This window comes from Pantherophis guttatus, chromosome 2 (assembly GCF_059756535.1).
Source record: "Pantherophis guttatus breed Tessera chromosome 2, ASM5975653v1, whole genome shotgun sequence".
Classification (NCBI taxonomy): domain Eukaryota; kingdom Metazoa; phylum Chordata; class Lepidosauria; order Squamata; family Colubridae; genus Pantherophis; species Pantherophis guttatus.
Genome location: NC_142064.1, coordinates 155,999,562 through 156,022,403, shown reverse-complemented (window position 1 = coordinate 156,022,403; position 22,842 = coordinate 155,999,562). Strand labels below are relative to the sequence as shown.

The 22,842-nt window shown below is 39.3% G+C and overlaps 1 protein-coding gene and 1 long non-coding RNA gene across 6 annotated transcripts in view; one reads left to right on the top strand and one right to left on the bottom strand.

Annotated features, from left to right (window-relative positions):
• Positions 1-22,842, top strand: part of RPTOR (regulatory associated protein of MTOR complex 1) — a 420,799-nt gene that overhangs the window by 302,932 nt on the left and 95,025 nt on the right. For all 5 annotated transcript variants that reach the window (XM_060688771.2, XM_060688770.2, XM_087887079.1 and 2 more), the window contains 7 exons: positions 650-724; positions 3,243-3,308; positions 3,488-3,679; positions 4,485-4,625; positions 11,573-11,690; positions 15,021-15,161; positions 16,812-16,970. In XM_060688771.2, coding sequence (XP_060544754.2) covers positions 650-724; positions 3,243-3,308; positions 3,488-3,679; positions 4,485-4,625; positions 11,573-11,690; positions 15,021-15,161; positions 16,812-16,970 — 892 coding nt within the window. The remainder of the gene's footprint in view (positions 1-649; positions 725-3,242; positions 3,309-3,487; positions 3,680-4,484; positions 4,626-11,572; positions 11,691-15,020; positions 15,162-16,811; positions 16,971-22,842) is intronic.
• On the bottom strand, positions 15,172-22,458 carry LOC132711003 (uncharacterized). Its single transcript, XR_009621734.2, has 3 exons — positions 22,319-22,458; positions 18,433-18,516; positions 15,172-15,396 (listed from the first exon to the last, which is right to left on the bottom strand). It is a non-coding gene; the product is annotated as an uncharacterized LOC132711003 (long non-coding RNA).

Genomic DNA, 22,842 nt, shown 5'->3' with positions numbered 1-22,842 from the left:
ACATCGAGGAGACTTGATTTTATCCAGACGATAGGAAAAAAAGGATGCAAGCACTAGAGGAGTCAGCCAGGGTAACTGTTGAAACAAAAAGTATGTCAGTCATTAAGTTTGTTCTCACTTCTCTAGGCTTTTTATGTTTTAATAGACATAGATTTTACAAAAGATGAACCAGAGGAGCCCTTAGATTTTATCAGTTAAAGAAAAAAAATACAGTTGACTATTATGTAAGAAGTTTTTTTTTTTCTGCTACACCTGGCTTACTGATGATTGTACTCCTAGTTCTTTGTACAGACTGAATGAACAAAAGATGTACCGTTCCTTGAAGGTAAAGTTTGCTGGTAATTACTTCAAAGGACTCTCCAAGCAAACAAAGCTGCCTGTGGGCCGTGGGCATGGAGCAGATGTCCTTTGCTTCCATGATATAAATCTTGACCAAGATTTCTTGGCTGATGTCCTGGCAGAAGAAGCTTACTTCTGCTATTTTGTTTCTCAAATCAATTGAAAATTGAATTTGAAGGAGAAAAATTACTACGACATGAAATATTCATAAATCATCTGAAGGCTTAGAAGAAGGTTTTTTTTTTTTTCAGATTATTGAATTTAACTGTGTTCTTTCTTCTCTTTCCTCATCCTCAATCTTGTTTTTTAGTCATGCCAAGCTGACCTTGTAAAGGACAATGGTCACAAATATTTCCTTTCTGTTTTGGCAGATCCTTATATGCCGGTAAGATTAAGTAATCAATCCCCTCTCCTTTCCATTGCTTCCCTTCCCTTCCCTCCCTCCCATCCATCTGTTTACAACTTATGTGTTGTGTCTTGGCTCACATGCAACTCTTATGTGACTTAATGAGGTTTTGTAGACGGTAAGAGTTCTTACGCAATTCTAACATGCAGTATGCTTTGTTGAATAACAGCAGTGAAAAAAGTAAATATAACTTTTTCCCTCTCCTTAAAGCTATTAAAAATATTGACAGTGTATTCAGGATATTCATGGGAAAATGATTCTTCATGCAATATGACTGAATTAATCTTAGTGAGTTAATTAATATAAAACATTGTGATAGTGTGTTTCTTTGTTTGTTAATTAAATTACTGGCTAGATGGGCTATTCATGCCCTATTCAAAAGGAAGTTATCTGAGATAGTGCTGTTATGCTAACTTCATTTCCCTGACTTCCTCTGCTGAGCACCCTGATGGGAATAGGAGAGTCTATTAATGTCCAGCTGCTTTCCTGTGAGATTCCTTTGTGTTATCACAGTTGTCTTGATTTTGACACTGGGTTGTGCATGCCTTGAAAATGATTCAGACCTTGCACAAATATAGTACTTCCCTGCTATTGATTGTAACAGACCTACTTTTTTCAGGCTTCTGTGGCTCCTTAAAATTAATGTATTTCCTAAAGCAACTGGATCTTTTTTCGTGAATAGTGGAAAAGTACTGTGTTTTCATGAAGTCTAAAGCATTTCTCCTAAATCATTTATACAGTATGCACAATTCTATTGGATGGGCCCCCAATACTTCTGAGCTACAGCTCAGAAGTAAATTTTCCTATTCAGCTCTTCATGCTCCAGCTCAAGGAGCAACGTATCAACATAGTAGTACATTTCTTCTGCCATTAGCTACATGGAGATAACATGTGAATAGGCTGTAGTCTGTCCATCAGAACAAAATGAAACATCCTCATCCAAAAGCTGTTGAATGCCTTATGCTAGAGTAAGGGGAGGCTGTTGCCTTCATCCCTTGCTTTTGGATCAAGGGAACTTGTTTGAGGTTAGTCTTTGGGTCTGCTCCTCTTATGTTGAAGTAAAAGATACTACATTTCACAAAGAGCAATACATTTTAATTATTTTTCTTCAATTAAACTATCTGAGTCTTTGTGAATAAGGCCACAGCAGATCTGAAGTTCCATGTGAAAAAGTTACTTAAAAAGAATAGATATACAGACAATATTTACCTTTCAACCCTACTTGGGACTCAAAGGTGCTTTTTCAAAAGGCAACTGGATTTTCTTTTTCCTTGAAGACATTTCGCTTCTCATCCAAGAAGCTTCTTCAGTTCTGAAGAAGCTTCTTGGATGAGAAGCGAAATGTCTTCAAGGAAAAACAGAAAGCCCAGCTGCCTTTTGAAAAAGCTCCTTTGGGACAACCATGACCTGGAGGACTGAGAATCTCCATAGATGCCTATCTGGGACCAGAATTTCTGTCATCAAGTGAAGCAGTTGTTAAGCAAAATGTCACATGATCACACTACTTAGCAACAGCAATTGAGGCAGTCCTGGTTGCGGTCACTAGATCAGGAACATGAATCCATTAAGCCAAACCTTGTTTTCTTCTGCCTGAAACGAACTGCCTCTGCTTCAACTCCTCCTATCTGCTCTTTTGGCAGTAACAGGGATAGGCAGCAGATGCAGGGCAGCCAAAAAGGCAGAGGGGAGGGGGAGTAGAAGCAGAAGCAGGAGAATATGATTGTGGGACACTGCAGCAGCTGGACCTTGAAAGACCAGGCATAACTACCACTCATTCAGCACCGTCATAACTTCGAAAGTTGCTGATGAATGGTTGTTAAGAGAGAACTACCTATAAATACAGTCTGTTGAGAAAAATAGTTGTGCTAAGAATCCCACTCTGTAAATTGCAGTTTCTTCTATGAAATCAGTGGGCCCCAGTTCTTTCCTTGTATATTTTTTAATAATATGTAATATGGAAAAAAATACAGAAAAAATAATTTCCAATATTTCAAGTGACCTTGGAAAATGTTTTGTATGGTTCTTTAACAGCATTTAAAGCACAAAGCAATACTATTGTTGCCTGTTTGATATGCACGAATATAGAGTTAGTAGAAAATTCCCATACTATTATAGACGTATGTAGGGTTCTTATTTTGACACATTCCTGTGCATGTACTGTGTATTGCCTATATTAACTTTATGATTGTTGATATTTGTATTTTCAAACAGCACTGTCTGCCATCACATTACAAAATTTCAATCTTGAAGTTGAATTAACTCTATCAGAGGGCACCCATATCACCATCTGAAAAGGATTGGCTTGCTGTCATGACCATTTTCCTGTTCAGTTAAATAACATAATTTGTATATTAAGTTTACAATTTCCTGGAGCCCTCCAGCAGTGCAAATCTTTGTAAAAGATGCTGTTTCTGTTTTAAAGCTTTTGCCTAAAGCATTCCTATATCGCTTTACCCAAGATTCATGAATAAAAATATTCTTGTGTCTATATGTTAAGGCTGAACACAGAACGATGACAGCTTTCATCTTGGCAGTGATTGTCAACAACTACAACACAGGACAGGTGAGTACAAGTGAAGAAAAAGTGAGGCTTGACTCAGTAACCTTGAATTAAAAAAATTTTAGACAGCACTGATTTAATCCCGGGCATTTCTGCCACATTCCCCTTGGGAATATCTTGGCTTTAAGATTTATATACTGGCAAAAAATGGATTGCGATATCATGAAGGCCCTTTCTTGCAGGAAGCTTGCCTCCAAGGGAACTTGATTGCCATTTGCCTGGAGCAGCTGAATGATCCGCACCCTCTGCTGCGCCAGTGGGTGGCTATTTGCTTGGGCCGCATCTGGCAGAATTTTGACTCTGCAAGGTGGTGCGGCGTGAGGGACAGCGCTCATGAAAAGCTCTACAGCCTTCTCTCCGATTCAATACCCGAGGTAATCTTCTAGGTTTCAAAACAAATATCTTCCAGCAAGGAGACTTTGTTCTAATTAGCTGCCTTAATTAGCTTCACTGTGTTACAGAGCTGCTTCAGTGGTTGCCTAAAAGGAGGAGCCACGCACTGTTTTTTGCAGGATGATCATTGAGATATTAAAAAGAGCCAACACGCAACTTTTTAAAATGCTTTTGGTTAAGCTTGACCATAGGTGGTCCTTGCTTAGCGACTGCGTTATTTAGAGACCATTCACAGTTATGACAGTGATGAAAATGTAATCTTACAACCAGTCCTCACATGTATGATCTTTGTAGGTCTGTAAAGCAAAGGGAAGTGGAAGTAAAGTCATAAGCACAGACATGGTTTCACTTAGGAATCGCTTTGCTGTGTGACTTGTTTGGAGGACTTCCTGCAGTAGGATTGCAATCTGACTCAGTTTATTAACTGTACTGATTTTAATTGATAAATCTAATCATTCATTCTTTGTTTAGAAGATAAAGATGTTCATTGTAAGGCATTCGTTTTAGTGGGAAAACCAAATATGCCTTTTAAGTACTTCCAACGCTTCAACTAGCAGCAGCAAATTAACAAATGTGCAAATAATTGTGGAGAGCTCTTTAATCAATTAACATTTCTTGTTACTTATTAGACTGCATTGAGTACATGTTTAAATTTTTTGAACGAGTTTCCAGTCTGAATATCTCTTTGCCCAAGTATGTCTGATTTTTCAGTAGAAAATCTGATTTGGCCTATTCTTTGAAAAAGACTCTTGTGCTCTGTTATGATGTCTTCTCTTTCTCTTGTAGGTTCGCTGTGCAGCAGTCTTTGCCCTTGGCACTTTTGTAGGCAATTCTGCTGAGCGGACAGATCATTCCACTACAATAGATCACAACGTTGCCATGATGCTGGCCCAGCTCATTAATGATGGAAGCCCCATGGTCCGAAAGGTATAACAAAGGGGTAGGAGGGACAGATGCTAGTTATCATGGCATTATTAGTTTTAAATACAGATATTCCTCAATTAACAACAGTAATTGAGACTGAAATTTCTGTTGCTAAATAAGTGATGTAGTTGTAAAACATAATGTCACAGGACCATATCAGTTAGGCAGTTAGTTAGAGTTTCCAGCACTCTCTATTCCCCTGTTAAGCGAGGATCATCAAACAAGTCCCAGGGGGCTTGTAAGCAGACCAGTTAGCTGGTAAGTGACTGCTGCTATGTGAGGAAGCGTCTGTGGGTGGCTGACAAAGTACAAACATGGCAGGACCAAGGGTAGCTGCTGCCCTGTGGGCCACCCCCTGCCCCCAAGACATGACCCAAGCACAATGGGGCAGGGGGTGGTTGCTGCCAAATGATGGAGGGTGTGAGCAACTTACTTGAGCAACTTCAGCTTTTCTTGCTGGCTTCCCCACTGATTTTGCTTTGGGGAAGCCAGCAGGGAAGATCACAGCAAAGAGCTTGTGACCACGGAACGCTGCAACTTTCTTAAGTGCAAGCCACTTGCCAAGCACCCAGGTCTAGATCATTTGACCATGGGGATGCTGGGATGACAGGAACTTTGAGGATCAGTCACTGAATGAATGGTTGCTAAATGAGGAGTAACTGCATAACATTCTGAATATCTTTGTTTACTGAGAGGTTTTTTTCCCCCCTGATACCAGTCCTTATTATGAGTTCTATGTGATTTGACTCTAAAATTGGCTCATAGGATTGATACCTAATTTCCATGGGAAATGCAAGGGCTCTACAGACTGTACCAAAGTCAAAGAGAGATTGGCAATTCTTTGTTTCTACTTTTTATAGCAGTTAAGAGTTTAGAAAGGAGATTTTAGCCTGTTTTTCACTAGGGGAAAGTACTATGGGGTTTTAAAAGTTGCCCCTCTCTCCTCCTCCTCTTCCTCCTCCCAACTCCTCCTCCTTTTTAGTGTTAATCCCTGGTAACTGAAGGTGCTTCATCTATGAGCAGGTGCTTTTTTCCCAACTTCTCAGTACTTTCAGATAAGATTCTTCTTCTAACACAAGAGAAATTGAAGCTGACATTTATTTTTCTTTATTCTGCTGACTCATGAGAAGTGGATAAACAGGGAGTTAATTCCTAAGGCCCTCTCCAGGGATTTCAGCTACTTGATGGCTACCTCTGTCATCTAATTTTCTGCTCTTCTTCAGGGTTTATTGGCTGTGGTTCATCAGTGATTTCTCTGAATGGCAAATCAGATGGTGCAGATTATTTTGCCTCTTTCTTCCCTGAGAGTTTCCAAAAGTGTCATTTTTTTTTGCACTTGGCTTTGTGTTTTCAGCCTGAAAACTGTTTTGAAAGAAGCTCAACTCACAGGGTTAAGATAGAAAGCACTTGCTGCAAAAGACATGTTGGGTGGAGCTATAGGAATATAGCTACCATTTCACTATCACACCTCCAGTGGGCCTTCATTCTAAAACATGAGCTGCTGTCTGACCTGATAGTTCTTTGCACCCAGTTGGGTTGTTATCAATGTGGCATTTCAGTGTGAATAACCCTTTTTGAAATAGAAAAGGGCCATTGTATAATAAAATAATGAAAAACTGGGTATTTAAAAAGGATAATTTTAGACCTGGCAAAATATTCACTGTTGGAAAGTATGCTGCCGAATGCCAAAGATAAGTGGTAATTGTCAGCAGCAAGCTGTTATGCTGTATATACCACTAGTTTTATCTGGAGCTCCTCTGTTTAAACAACAACAACAGGGAGGAGGAGGAAGAGGAGGAGGAGATTTCTGTCTTGTTCTATGCTTTCAGAACTAAGTTTGCAGAAATTTTCATTATTCTTTTAGGAGATGGGTTCTGTCTCTGAAAAGCTTTTCTGTTGATCACTGTTTGCATAGCGTAGTCTTGTATTACAATCTGTGACATTAAATATGAAATAATATTTTCTACTGGAAACAGAAATATGTGACAGTCTTCTAGAAGAAAAAAGAAAGGATAGGGCAATGCAGGAATGAAAGAGGACAACTTTATTCAAGAAAGAGCTCTCCTTAACCTGGTAGTGGGGGGCAAGGATAGAAGAATGATTTAATAAACTGATCTTGGTCTGCTCTGATTTCCTTTTACAGAAAAGTAGCATATTAATCACTTGATAGCACTGAGATATAAAGTATCCAGAATTGACCTGCTTGGTATTAGTATATTATAAGCAAACTGTTATTGATCTTTTCTAGCTGGCTTTTCTATATGTTTTTTTTCTTCCATTCAATCATATCTGATTTTCAGAGACTGCCTGGACAAGTCCCTGCTATTTTCTTGGCAAGGTTTTCCAGAAATAATTTGCCGTTGGCTCCTTCCTGGTGCTGACAGAAAGTGATGACCCATTGTCATCCAGCTGGTTTTATTCCTACGGCGGAACTAGAACTCACAGTCTCCCAGTTGCTAGCCTGATGCCTTAGTAGTAGATCTGTAAATAAAATGCAAGGATTTCTTTCTGACCTTCATTTATAGTTGCCATTTTTCTTAATTCATTGTAGATAGACATTTCAAGAAAATAAATCTGAGATTTTTAAGATTTCTAATTGCCAGTTTCTTAGTTTCATCGTCTGGTAGTTCTAGAAAATAATTGCCTTTTTTAATGAGGCAGGTTATCCTCAACCTAAACTAAAACGGCAGTAGGGTAAATTATATTTTAATGGATAAAATTATCTATGGATAGGAAAAGAATGCTATAATTTCATCTCTTCGTATTCACTATTTCCAGGACAGTACATCAGTTTGACATTACTGGTTTGAATCAAATAATAAGGAGGGTACCCTGGCCAAGAATAAAAAGCCTTTTGTTGCAAATAATACTTTTTGGAGTCAAATGTTCCTGCTTTCTTCAGATCCTTATGCCAAAGTGAAGGAAAAATCAATGTTTCACCAAGCAACATATAAAAAGTGCCCTCATTCTCACTTGAGGTGACAGATAGGTATTAATTTTGTCAGAATGCTGATTTCTAGGGACTTGATTTTCTTGCCTTTTTTTTTTTTTTTTGGATGCTCACAAAAAGCTTTCAACTACACTAAAGCAAAAGAGAATATATTGGCTAAGCATTGCTGTCAGCTGTTTTCAAGGAAGGAAATGTATGTGCTCTTCAGAAGTAAACAGGAACAGCCCAATGCATTTTTGTAAGAGCTGAGAAATATTGTTGAATCCGGAAATCTTAAGTCTGGTATAAAAATGTTAAATTCAAGCTGATACATAAATTCTCTCTTTGCTTTCCTTCAAAACCTGTAACACGGCTGCTTAAATAAAATAACCTAACAGTTTCCAATCAGAGTCTCAGTGATAGCTGAAACTTGGAACTGATTCTCCTAGAATGATATTTGCATTCTTGGTACTATTTTGGAATTACTAAGGCACCAGGCTAGAATGTGGGAGATGGTAAGTTCAAATCCTGCCTTAGCCATGAAAGCCAACTATGTAACTTTGGGCCAGTCATTCTCCCTCAGCCCAACCCACCTCCACAGGGTTGTTATTGTGGGGAAAATAGGAGGAGGAAGGCATATTAGGTATGTTCACTGCTTTGCATTATTTGTAAAACTAATAAAGGCTGGATACAAATAAACAAATGAAATGTTTGTATGCAGATAACATAGTATCCAAATTGATATTCCTAAAGTTTTTCTCAAACAAGATCCCTCAATTAACTGTTAGATAATATTTGTGCTTATTTATGCTTCATTCCAGGACAGAGGGACCAGATAAGTGCATGACCAATGTTAATGTAAAGTTTTTCATGTATGGATTCATACACTGTACTTAATCATGATAAGGTAAAGGTTTGGTTTGGGTTTAGCATGTTATGGGAAGTCATCCATTGTGGTTGAACACAATGCTTATTGGCTTAGTCCATTGCTTGAAACCTTGTTTAACTAAACTTTGGCTTTATACAGTGTGAAAGCCTATTCCATGTGTGTAGGGATCATTCTAAAAACAATCCAAAGAGGTCAAATATTATTTAAGTAATAAGTGAGGATATTATTTTCCAAATTAAAAGTCTATCATAGGTGTTTCCCAAGGAATGATGCAATTTCTAAGAGACCTCTGAGACTTTTACACTGGAATCTGTCGGGAGTTTGGAATTTATTTGTAAAAGATTATACAACGTTAAAAGCCAGTTTGGTCTAATGGTTAAGGCATCAGTCCATGAGTTGCATTAGGCACAAATCCAGTTCGATGACTTTGGACCAGTCACTCTCTCTCAGCCCTAGGAAGGAGGCAATGGCAAACCACTTCTGAAAAAACCTTGCCAAGAAAACTGCAGGGAATAGTCCAGACAGTCTCAAAGATTTGGACGCGATTGAACAGAAGAAAACAATACAGTGTTCACAACCTTGAACAGAACCCATATTTTGTAGAAGGATATTATTATTATTATTATTATTATTATTATTATTATTATTATTATTATTATTATTATTAATTTTATTTCTATACCGCCCTTCTCCCGAAGGACTCAGGGCGGTGTGCAGCCCGATTAAAAACACAAAGACAAACAAAATTTAAAAATAATTAAAATTATTAAATGATAGGCCCAATTATAAAACCCCAAATTTAAAATCCCATATTTAAAAACCAATTAAAATCTTTACATTGATAGCCCAGCCTGGCGGAACAACAAGGTTTTGAGGGCACAGCGAAATACACGGAGATCAGAGATTTTACGAATTTCTGGGGGCAGTTCATTCCAAAGGGCAGGGGCTCCCACAGAGAAGGCCCTCCCCCTGGGTGTCGCCAGCCGACATAATTTGGCCAATGGCACCCTGAGGAGACCCTCTCTGAGGGAAAGAACTGGCCGGTGGGAGGCTACTGGTGGCAGAAGATGGTCTCGAAGGTATCCAGATCCAATGCCATGGAGCGCTTTAAAGGTGGTAACCAACACCTTGAATTGCACCCGGAAGACTACTGGGAGCCAGTGCAGCTCGCGCAGGAGGGGTGTCACATGGGCACAACGAGTTGCGCCCATAACCATTCGCGCGGCTGCATTCTGGACCAGTTGGAGCCTCCGGGTGCTTTTCAAGGGGAGCCCCATGTAGAGAGCATTGCAGTAGTCCAGTCGGGAGGTGACAAGGGCGTGAGTGACTGTGCGCAAGGTGTCGCGATCCAGAAAGGGCTGCATCTGGTGGATCAGGCGAACCTGATAAAAAGCCCCCCTGGCCACGGCCGTCATATGTTCTTCTAAAGACAGCCGTGCGTCCAGGAGGACGCCCAGATTGTGAGCCCTCTCTGTGGGGGGTAAAGATTCACCCCCAATAGTCAGCAATGGCACCAGCTGACTATATCGCGACGCCAGGAGCCACAGCCACTCAGTCTTGGAGGGGTTGAGTCTGAGCCTATTTCTCCCCATCCAGACCTGCACGGCCTCCAGGCAGCGAGACATCACATCAAGGGCATTGTTGGGGTGGTTTGGGGTGGAGATGTACAGCTGAGTATCATCAGCGTACAGGTGGACTCTCACCCCAAAACCACGGATGATCTCACCCAGCGGCTTCACATAAATGTTGAACAGAAGGGGCGAGAGGACCGACCCCTGCGGCACTCCCCGTGCAAGGCGCCTCGAAGTCGACCTCTGCCCCCCTGTCAACACGAACTGCGAGCGGTCGGAGAGGAAGGAGGAGAACCACCGCAAAACGGTGCCCCCTATTCCTAACCCCCTCAACTGCTGCAGCATGATACCATGGTCGATGGTATCAAAAGCCACTGAGAGATCTAACAGGACCAGGACAGAGGAGCAACCCCTGTCCTGAGCCCTCCAGAGATCATCCACCAATGCGACCAATGCTGTTTCTGTGCTGTACCCCTGCCTGAAGCCCGACTGGTACGGGTCCAGATAGATAGCTTCATCCAGGTGCCTGGGCAGTTGTCGTGCCACCACACTCTCAACAACCTTCGCCACAAAACGAAGGTTGGAGACCGGACGGTAGTTGGCTAATTCAGCCGGGTCCAGGGAAGGCTTCTTGAGGAGAGGCCTCACCACCACCTCTTTCAAGGCAGCGGGAAAGGCACCCTCACTCAGAGAAGCACTTATAATCCCCTGGAGCCAGCCTCGTGTTTTCTGCTCTTCCTCCATTCCTGTTATATTTATAGATAGACAGGGTGATTGTGACATTGTACTCTAAGCAAGTTTAGGACAGATTTTATCTGTTTAGCTAGATGGGATAGATAGTTTTCATTTTCTAAATTTAAAATCTTTGCCAGAAAGTAAAGGGCTGGAAGGGACTTTGAAAATCATTTACACTAATTCCCTGCCTATTGCTGGAAATCGTTACTCTTAACATCCCAAACAGATGGCCATCCAGGTTTGCTTAAACAACTCCAGGGAAGGAGAGCCCACCACCTTCCAAGCAGTTCCACTTTTGGGCAGCTCTTCCCATTAGATCTGTCTTGATGTCCTGCCAAAATGTACTTCCTTATAGTTTAAATCTATCATTTCTGGTACTGTCTTCAGAAATAACCCTGAGCTATGCATCATGTCTTCCTGCAGTGTTTTCCAAGCTAAGCGTACGCAATGTCTTTAACTGTTCTTTCTAATTCTTTTTTTCCCTTCCAGGCCGTTTATAATTTTGATTACTATTCTGTACATGCTGTCTGGCTTGTCAATGCAGTGACCCAAACTGAAGATGGAGTAAAAGAATGATGTCATTTTTTGAGTCTGGCATTAGATTTAGTTTTAGTTGAAGCTTCCAGTAATTATTGCTTTAGCTAACTATAATAATTAAAGTATTACAGTAAATGTTCCTATAACTTCAGTTACTGATAGAATATTCTGTGTTATGCACTTCAAGCTATTTACCAGGCACTTGGTAACAGGTCTCCAGTGATGGAACATTCTTGGGGTTAACTTGTTGGGGTTCAGAGATCTATTTTTCATCTTTGTTTCTCAACAGGAGTTAGTTGTGGCACTGAGTCACCATGTGGTTCAATATGAAACCAATTTCTGCACAGTTGCCTTACAGTTTATGGAAGAAGAGAAGAACTATGCATTGCCCTCACCTGCTGCTCCAGGTACTCTATCACCTTCTTTGAAAGTACAACGTTTTAGAAGTTGATTCTGTGAGCTATCTTTTTTAACAGGAAACTGGGGGGGGGGGGGAAATCTTATTTCCTTCTTCCATTTTCTTGAATCGTATTAGTTTATCTGAGGTCTAAAAGTGACAAAAATCCCAATTCTGTTGGAAAACAAGATAAAAAATAAAATTCAACTTGTTTGAAATGCTTGAACTCCCCTAGCATTATGCTAATTCATATGTAACACCAGCAGTTTATTTTTTTTATGTAAAGCATTTATATCCTGCTGATCAGTTTAAGAAGCTCCTAGAACAGCTTACATAACAATATTTTAAAGCAAAAACTCAGTCCCTGGGTTTTTAGCTTTACAATCTTATAGCATCAAAAGAAAAAGAAGATGCAGAATGAAAAGGAAAACAAGAAAACAGACAACTTCTCCCATGATTCCTGCAGAAGGCAACTGTGATAAGAAACAGTCAAAGAATACCCTCAGCAGCAGAACAGATAGTTCTGTGGCTTGTCTTTATATGGCATTTTGGCCTTGCTGGCCATTAAAGAAGACAGCCAGATGTTTAGGTGCAAGTGGGGAAAAGCCCACATTCGGATTGGGATTTTACCTGTTTCTTCTCTCCTTTCTCCTAATGCATTTGATTTGTGTTGAAAGATTTGTTTGGGGGGGGGACCAGTTTCAAAAAAATTTACTACCGGTTCTGTGGGCATGGCTTGGTGGGCGTGGCGTGGCTTGGTGGGCATGGATTTGTGGGCATGGATTTGTGGGCATGGCAGGGGAAGGATACTGTAAAATCTCCATTCCCTCCCCATTCCGGGGGAAGATTACTGCAAAATCCCCATTTCCTCCCAATCACCTGGGACTCGGGAGGCAGAGAATACATGGGGGCAGGGCCAGTCAGAGGTGGTATTTACCGGTTCTCCAACCAAACTACTCAAAATTTCTGCTACCGGTTCTCCAGAACTGGTCAGAACCTGCTGAAACCCACCTCTGGGGGGGGGGGGGGGACAGTTGATTTATTTAGATAAAAGCTTCCTGTTTTTCATTCCCTGTGAATTCCTTCTGTGGAATAATGCCTCCCCCCAAAATATTAAAATAGTCTCTTCCCCTCCTAAATTTCAGAAAGTCTAAAAACTTAGTTGTTCTATTAAACCTTGAGGGCAGGATGTTGTGACTGTTCTTCTGCACAGTGATTAGATTCTTTGGTTTAAAGTCCCAATTTATCTATGTGCTTTATACATTTTACTTCTGATTTACTGTATTTTTCTTTAAATCCAAATTAGAAGGTTGTGAAATTATATGCTGCTAGGAGTAAATTTGTTTGAAACAGTTTATATGTACCCTATAAATAAAATGTGTACTTTAATAGCTACTGTGCCTTAAAGGAGGGGAGGGCATTTTAAAAAGTGGAAACATAGACCAACATTATTTGTATAGGAAGTAAATGGTTATAAATAAAATGCACAAGAAGCTGTCTTTGGTGTGCATTATAAAAGCTTTTTTTATAGCCGACTAACTAAGTCTGCCTTTTGGAGAAAAATGTGATTAAAAAAATAAAAATTGCAAGCAACATAACATAATGGAATTCTTTGGGTAAATATTTAGGCAGGAAAAAGATCATTAAGCTTTTTTTGTTTGCTGTTTTATTGTAATAGCCAGACTCGCACCTCAGCAGTGATAACTTGCTGAACTCAAATGAGGTCAGCTTTGTTTGGGGCTGTCACGTAAGTCTCATAACTAGCAGTTCTTGCATAGTAGCAATCTGTACATTTTCCTCTACTTTAAATAAGGAAATTGAAATAGTATCTAAGTTTTAAAATGTTACTTCTGAGAAATCCCATTGATTGTCCCATTGATACTAAACTAGAACATTTGTCCCATTAATACTAAACTAGAACATTTGTTAAAAGGAACGAAGAGAAGCAGTCTAGCCTTTCTATTTGTTGCTTGCGGAATCCATCGTGCTCGCTGAGCTTGGTTGTTTTCTTGTAGACATTTTATTACTCTACTGTGCCACTGTTACTCTTCAGTGCCAGAATAGAGTAGGGTTTGCTGTCTGTTTATATATATAGTTTATACATAGAGGCTTGCCCTGTCAGTGTTGATGGGAGTCTTGTTTTCTTCTTCTGCTAGTTCCTTGATTAAGCCATTGTTTATTGTTTATTCATTTGTTTACCTAAGCTGATTTGTTCCTTGATTTGTTACCCATTTGTACATTGCCTAGAACAGGGGTGTCAAACTCGATTTCATTGAGGGCCGCATCAGGGTTGTATTTGACCTCGGGGGGCCAGGGTAGGCATGGTCATGGTGGGCGTGGTCATGGTAGGTGTGACCAGCTTGAAGTCACTCGTGTCGGGGGTACCCGTGATTGCCAAATGCTAAGGCAGGGCTTTCCTCAGACCCTCCCTCACTCTTATAATTTCCTCCCTTCCTTCCTTCTTCCTTTCCTTTCCTTTCCTTTCCTTTCCTTTCCTTTCCTTTCCTTCCTTTTCTTCTTTTTCCTTCCCTCTTCATTCTCCTTTCTTCTAACTTCCCCTCTTTCCTTATATTTCCTTCCATGCTCTCTTCCCATCTGTCCTTCTTTTTCTTTGTCTGTCAGTTTCTTTCTGACTTTCTTCTTTCCCTTTCTCCTTTCCTGTCCTTTCTTGCATGCTCAAATGCAAAAGAAGAAACATTTCTCCTTTTGTTTTGTTTTTTAGTTTGTTTTGCTAGCCCTCTGCCATCGAAAACGGAGCTCGGGAGGGCCATGTATGCCCCCCCAGGCCCCTTTTTTGGCCGCAACAGCCTCCTGCAGCTCTCTGCCAGCAAAAACAGAGCTGGGGGGGGGGGCTGCACACACACCCTTGAGCTCTGTTTTTGCTGGCAGAGGGCTGCAGGAGGCCGTTGCGGCCAAAACGGGGCCTGGGGGGGCCATACGTGGTCCTCCAGAGCTCCGTTTTCAGTGGCAGAGGGACCGTGGGCTGGTCCTTTGCTGTTTCCAGGGTGGCCCTGTGGGCCAGATCTAAGCATCAGGTGGGCATTGAGTTTGACACCCCTGGCCTAGAAGATACATTTTTGAATATATTAAATTTATATGCCACCCATCTCCCGGTTCAAGGCAACTCTGGACCGTAAAAGATAAAGGGAAGCCAACTGCCATCCAAAGTCATTTCTAGACAGGTGTCAAATAAATTGATACTAGATAGGTGTCAAATAAATTGAATAAATAAATAATAAACCTTTGCCTAAGGGGCAGCAGTGGCTACTATCATTGACTTATTTGAAACTGTTACTTGTTTACTATTTTGCGGGAATAAATATTTCTATTGCCTTCATAGAGGGTGGAAGTCTGACTCCAGTCCGAGATAATCCATGTACTCCAAAACTCCGTTCTGTCAGCTCCTATGGAAATATTCGAGCAGTCACTACAGCAAGGAACTTGAACAAGTCTTTGCAGAATCTCAGTTTGAATGAAGAATGTAAGATAACTTTTCGTTTTTAAAAATATATATATTTATATAACCTTATACCATGTGTGCATTTGGATCTACAGCAGAAATGGCACAGTTAAAAGTGGACAGTCTCTAATTACTATTTGTAAATAGCGTGACATGGCATCGGATCCTGAAAATCATGACCAGAAGTATATTCCTTGGCAAAAGTGATATATTTGTCCTGTCGACTATAGTCCCTGTGCCTCTCCCAAAACGAGTGCTGAAAGAGAAGAGAGAGGGGGGAAAAATCTTGCTATAACAAAGTTGCATACATATGTAATAACTTCATCTGATTTTCAGTTACAAACAGTCCTCAACTTACAACCATTCGTTTAGTTACAGTTTGAAGTCACAATGGCATTGATAAAAGTGACCTATGAGCATTTTTCACACTTATAACTATTGCAGTAGCCCCGTGTTCACGTGATCAAAATTTGGATGCTTGGCAACTAGCATGTATTTATGATGATTGCAGAATCCCAAGGTCATGTGATCAATGAGGGGAAGTCAATGGGGAAGCCAGATTCATTTAACAACCCATGTTGCTAACTTAACAACTGCAGTGATTCACTGAACAACTGCAGCAAGAAAAGTCATAAAATGGGGCAAAACTCACTTAACAACTGTTTTGTTTAGCAATGGAAACTTTGGGCTCAAGTGTGGTCATAATTAAAGGACCACCTTGTATATTCCCTTATCTAGAAGCAAGTCGTGATGCTACCATATCCCAAAGGTTCTTCAACCCATAGATAGGTTTGCAGGGAAAACAGGTAGCTGCAGCCCTGAAAAAAGAGATGGAGGAAAAAAATCCCTCTTTTTATGAGTTTCTTTTCACATGTAGCTTTTAGGACATAGCCAGTTCCTTGATGGAGGGACATGAAACCAGCAAACCTCCCGCACCTATTATTCCTTAAATTCTATTGTTTTAATCTTTTCTACATATCTTTTCCCACTTTTTTACAGAAAAACATGTATCTGGCAGGACTCCCAAATCATTCATGCATCCCCAAAATATTTCCATATTACAAAGTTGCATATGTCTGCTAATTTCTGCTGTCGGATAAGTTTTAGTATTTAAATTAACAGTGGTATGATCTTCTGTTTCTCCATTACTGAGCATACTGTTAGTTAGTTAGAGTTAGAATAATTTTATTGTCACTTCGAATGTACACTGATCGGCATACATTAAAATGAAATTTCGTTTCATACAGCTCTCAAAGGGTCACCACCTCCAATATACACTACATAAACATGACAAAATAAATAAATAAATACAAAATTATGCATATACCCATATATATTATATGACACAGAGAAACAAGAAGATGATATGATACCCCTTCTGAAATAGTATTTTTTGACTTTTCAAGAATAGAGACAGAACCGGTATGTTAACTTCTAAAATAAAACTTATTTAGAGCAGGCTAAGCCTCAGAGAGATGGAGCCTGGTGACAAAATGATGGAACTAATGCCACTACAATCACTAGGATTTCTGCATGTGGCTAATAGATACTACTGCAAAACCAAGTATATCCCTTCTCCCTCAAATTTCCACATGCAACTCAAACTTTATTGAGTGTAGTCCTTGCATAAGTGTTTTGTTCAATGTCTGCATCCTTATTGTTATTCAACAGCTGGAAGCTCTGTTGCATTTTCCCCTGGAAATCTGAGCACCAGCAGCAGCGCCAGCAGCACCTTGGGCAGCCCTGAAAATGAAGAATATATCTTGTCTTTCGAGACGATTGACAAGATGAGAAGAGTCAGTTCCTACTCATCACTGACTTCTCTGATAGGTAAGCCTAAACATTTTCAAGACAGTTTATTTATAACACAGAGGATGGGATGAAAAGGTTAACAATTGCTCCAAGCCAATATCATTGTGGTAGAAGGAGTAGAAAATGATGATTAAAAGTTTGGGGGAAAGAACAGATAGATTCACAATGCAACAATTTTCATGTGGGCATGTGTCAATTTTCTATCCAGGATATTTTTTTCCTACAGATTTAAGCAAAAGAAGCAAATATTGATTGGAATTTGTAATGGAGCTATTAAATAGGCAGCTCATGGTATATGGCCTATGGTCTCCTCTTAACTCACTATTTTGTTAAAATGATATTCTTGTAATCAGCAATGTTCCTTTCTGATTTGTTTGTTGATTATTTAGTTTGTATCTCATTTTTTTCCTAGCTAGGTAGAAAACTCAGGAGCAATCTTGCCAAGCAGTAAACTAGCATAGCTTACTATTACTACAATGGTCACTTAAACTCTTTGGGCAGGATAGGCAGTCACCATCTTGGAGTAAAGCTTCTTTGCCTGTATCATGATGCCAACTGCACAATAATGTTGTTGACAGCTCAGATTAAAGGTTCCATGGATATGGACTGCTAGTATGTGCCACTCCCTTTGCCTAAATACCTTTATAAAATCACCTTCCACCATCATTAGAAAATAAACAAGAGGCAAAACTATGATAGGTTGCAAATAAGGAGTCAACATTCTAGGTAGAAGGATCAAGGGTTGATCCTTGGGCTGCATGGACAAATAGTCTGACCTAGATTATTTGGCATTTCTTTCCAGAAGACGCATTGGCACTCAGTGTTTAATGTGAATATTATCAACTCACAAGGGAGTTAGAAATTGTTTTTAAAACTGCTATCTATTATTTTTTCATTCCTCCCTTCTGATCACCAACTCTGCAGCTCCTCTTGCATATAATATGTTTTGTGGTGAGTGGGATTTTTGAGATTATTCTTGGGATTATGATCCAACTAAATTACTAGTCACATTGGGAATATAATGCAGAAAAGCTGCAATATAGCCAATCAAATTCAAAAACATTAAAAAGCGAAATGACAAAAGAACAAGAAACTGATAAATACTTTTTACTGGTTTGGGAAACAGAAATAAAAGAACATATTGTCTGCAGAGGATGAAAATTGTGTACCTTATATCATCTCTTTTACAATACTCTGGCGCCTCAATTGCTCCTTTTGTAAAGCTTGATATTTCCCCACTGTTTTCTTCAAATGTTCAAAAGAGTTTAATTTGTTACCAGAATTTCAAAAAAGTTAAAGTCAAAGAAAGAAACTGAAAATAAGCAAAAAAAAAAAAAAAAATGACCCAAAGCAATATTCCAATACTCCCCTTATTCGTATTCTGCCAGGAACAGCTCATATCCAGCTCTAAACAACATAGCTTCTGGAAGTGGTTTAAAATTCATAACTTGCACAAAATCCCATTACTTTCAGCACCTACCTTTTAAATGATGGGGGATTCTTCCCCCTCGTGACTTTTTTCTTCCACCTTCCCACTTTGTAGAAGAGTCTTCCTTCCTTTCAGCTGCAGTGTAAAGAAAATCATTTTAAAATGTTGAACAATCCATATGTTTAACTTTAGAGATGGCAGACTTACATTAATTCTTTAAAAAGCTGCAGGGTAGCGTTACTCATATAAAAAATAATAATATTTAGCAATATAGTTGTGATTTAGAAGAGTTCCTGTAGTTGGCTGAGAAAATGGCTCTTTTGCATAGATATACTCTCAGGTTCCATTTTTGACCTGGGTAGCAAGAGTGAGAATGTCTGTAAGGAATCACTGCTGGTCAGGTTAGATCATGGTTTTCCAACTTTTTGGTTTGGCTGAACCATATTGAGTAAAGAGGAATTATCCTTGGCCACATGTAAATATATATCATATAGTTAATGTGTATAAATCAGGTAATGATAGGTTTTGTCTGATGCAAGAAGTCAGGAACCAGGATGAGTTGAAAAGTACTACAAGTTTATTTCATACTATCTTTACACAAGAATCTGAACTACTAACAGTCAAGGAGAATTGGTGTCAACAGGGGCCTAGAATTGCAACTCTTCTGGGGCCATAGGTATTCCAGATTGATGATGCATTTGACACACCCTCGGGCTCAGCCTGGTTGTCTCACACAAGTTTACGATCTTGTGGAGCCATATTACTAGCTATCCATATGGACCATGGGCTGTGGGTTGGACATGCCTGGATTAGTGCTGCAATACATGACCAATATAACCCAGAGATAGATTCATCTGACACTATATAAGGCTGTTTCATATGAACAGAACCTGCACTTGATGCTTTAGCATATGAAAACATCTCCCAATTACAGTATATCACATTAATTAGTCATCTTTAAAATTATGGAATTAGCATCATTATGCCTGGCGCTTAGAGATTAACACTAGGCTTTACTGCAGACCTCCTCCTGAAATTACCAGAAATTGTACTTTCTGATGAGACAGAAGGGAGAAGAATATGAAATATATTAACTTTAATTACATTGAAACCAAATCAGATTTATTTTTATGCTAGCTCCACCAGTTCTTTATGCATTCCCCCAGCATACCACTTGGAGGTCAAGTGAAGGTCCAGCTTAAAAAGGATCACACATGTGTAGCTTGGAGAATAAAAGAATATAGATCCCAAGGAGTTTCAAATTGAACATTTAACACACTGGAGGAGAGGAAAAAGGGCTGGTGGAGCAAAGTAATTAAAGAAATTATATTCATTATTTTAGTTATGTATGCTTAAACTTGAAAATTGGAACACGTCTATCATGGGATCAATAGGATGGATATCATTAGAGAAGAAAAGTAAAGGAACACAGGAAAATATTATGAATTCAGGTCATTGCAGTTTTGAAAAGGATATGATGATCAAGGGGAGACAGAATAGATTTTGATGAGGGCAGTAATACATAAGGCAGTTCATTGGAGAGTTTGCCCTAAGACAGAGAGGTCAAAAGAAAAAGCCAAGGAGCTGATTGGAGGGGAGTGCAATCACAACGAAGTGGAACTAAGGCAAAGAAGAAAGCAAGACAGTATTAAGGTCTGAAACAATGGTTAAGACAGAGCGCTACAATACTTGGGGATGTACTGTAAAGAGTAGTAGGTTCCAATGAATTAATTTCAGAGGTAGAAATGCAGTGGGCAAGTGAATAGGCAAAAGCTGATCAGATCGCACTTGTAGGAATGCCGCAATTATTAGAATATGCTTTAAAGGAGAGAGCAATAACAGTGTCTTGAGGGAAGCAGAATCAGAAGTTGAAAATATTAAGAATGGAAAAATCATAGGCAGTGATGGGTTCCCTGGCTTAGGAAACAGCAGTTCCCAAGAAAGAAAACAAGAAAAGCCAAAAGTATATAATTAGGTGATACTGTATGTGCAGCAGGGAGTTTGAGAGGAAAGAGAAAAAGGAAATGTAAAAGCCTCTGTCAATTTATGTTTAATTCTTGTCAGCTTCATGGATATGTCCATATAATTTTCTTGGCAAACAATTTGGAAATGGTTTTGGCACTGTCTTCTTCCAGGAATTTTTTTTACCGGTAAATTCCCAGTCAATCCTGCAGCTCCATTATTTCCTGATGGTTTTCCATCTAAATAATAATGTCCAATCCTTCCTCCTTAACATACACCTGCACAACACAGAGAGCTTTTTAAAGATCAGACATAAAAAATGCAGTTTACCTTAGAAGAATTATTTGGTTGAAAAACAACATCCTGCACTTTGGGCACCACTAGGCTCAGTTGAGCCTATGATGAAATGGCTGAAATGGCATTCCCTTTAAACCTTGATCCTAGTGTGATTGGGGGTGGGAAAGTAAGGATAAGTAAGAAATGACTGTTAATAAATTGTATTTCGTCAGTAGCAACATTTCTAGGTAGGAGAAATAATCAGAGGAAATAATTTTTCAATAGTGAAACTCTCATTGTCATTCTGAATATTAAGAGATGAAAAATATACAGCTTTCCAAATGTTGCTGTTCCCAATTTTCCCCAATCCATGGTTGTCTTGAACCACTATGTTTGGGTCACTATTAAATCGCTTTATTTAAAACTGTAAATACTACTTCTCATGTTCATGCATCTCCAGACATCATTCTTAACTGCAGTTTAGCTTGAAAATGAAACCACCTAGATACATGAAGACATGAATAGGTATAAAAACAAATGAATAAACTTCAGGAATTTACCTAAAAGGGTACTTCCAAGTGATGTTTACAGAACAGCTTCCCTATTTGGTGACTGAAGTTTTGTTATTATCATTAAAATATCTTGTCCTTCCTCAACAAGCCCAGGGCTGCATAACACACATTCTTATTTTCTCCACCTTTGTAATGCTGATTTGCCAGAGAGAATCCTTGGGCTCTGGGGCTGAGGAGGGATTTTAATTCCCATCTCTCCGGCTGAAGTCCAGCATTTTTGCTGCCACCCCTGAAGCCACTTGATTTGTGGTCCTTGAAACCCTCTGTATAGTTCGGTTGTGATTCAATGTTTTCAGTAAATAGGAATCAAAGCTCCAGCGCAATTAACATTTAAACAGCAAAGAACAATATCAGCCCCATCCAAGAAGTACCAAAAAAAGAAAAAGAAAAAATTTAGCCTTGTTCTCAGGTATGATGTCAGTATAACCAGTTTTTATCCTTGCCTTGTCTACTGTAACCCTCTACCGTTATCCAAAAAATTAAGTGACCCCCCCCTCCTGAATCACCTCACAAGCTCTTTCCCCACTAAGAAAGTGAACTCTCAAATAAAAATTTAGGGGCCATTTTCCAATAAAAGGAATCTTATTCAGTTATTCAGAATACTTATTAAGTAAATAAAACAATTGACAAAAATTTAAAAACTGCATATTAAAAGAGAGATTATTATAATAAAGAATTCCTTCGCCTTCTTTCAACCCTCGTCTGAGGTTTAAATAATAAAATGGCATTCTGCAGTTTTGGTACAACCGTTGCGTCGTTTTTTTACAAAATAAAAAAAGGAAATCTGATTGATTAATCGTGGCACTATTTTTGTCAGTCGGAATGCTTTAATCATTTAATCTCTGTAGCATTGCAGTCCTTTTTTTAATTACCTGTCATATTACAAAATATACATGATATAAGAGAACATACTCATTAATGCAACAGCATAGGATTGAAGATGTATTTTTAGATAGCTGAAGGATTTATAGAAAGTTTATTTTACATTGCTCATTCAGGTGCATAAATTTTTCAGTCATTGATTGCCATAAAGGCTAACAACCTCTTTTTCCTGAGCATTTTATGAGCTCTCACCAAAAAAAAATCCTATTCCCCCTTTCCCTCCTGCTGCCTTCCATGTAATATACCTATTTAGGAGGAGCATCAGCTGGAAGCAGAGAAAATTCTCACTGTTCCTGATGGCACGATGGCTCTGGATCCTCCATTGTGCTCTTAGAAATGCTGCTGAGTCTTTTTAACTGTTGCTTCCTCCTGGCTTGGTATATTCAAACAGGAAATTAAAACTGAAAAACCTCCTCTTTGTTGCCAAGGTCAGAGAAAGAACTTAAAGATCAACTGTCTATCATCTGCTGCTAGTTAATCTGTTTTCTCTGTTGCTAGTTAATCTCCTCCCTGATTAATTTTGAAAGGGGGAAGAGAAGCAGAAAATGTTGGGAATGGCTAATGGGGGAGGAAGTGGTACATACTTTGCTTTGATCTCCTAGAGAAAGGTAGGGTGTACATCAAATGGGTAAATAAAGAAGAAAAGCTTTACCCAGCGAATTTAACTCAGACTGTAATTGGCATGGCTTTTCTGAACAAGAGGAGCTCATTTCTGAACCCTCCAATTTACAAATTTGGCACAAGCATTGCAACTGCAAATTATGGTGAA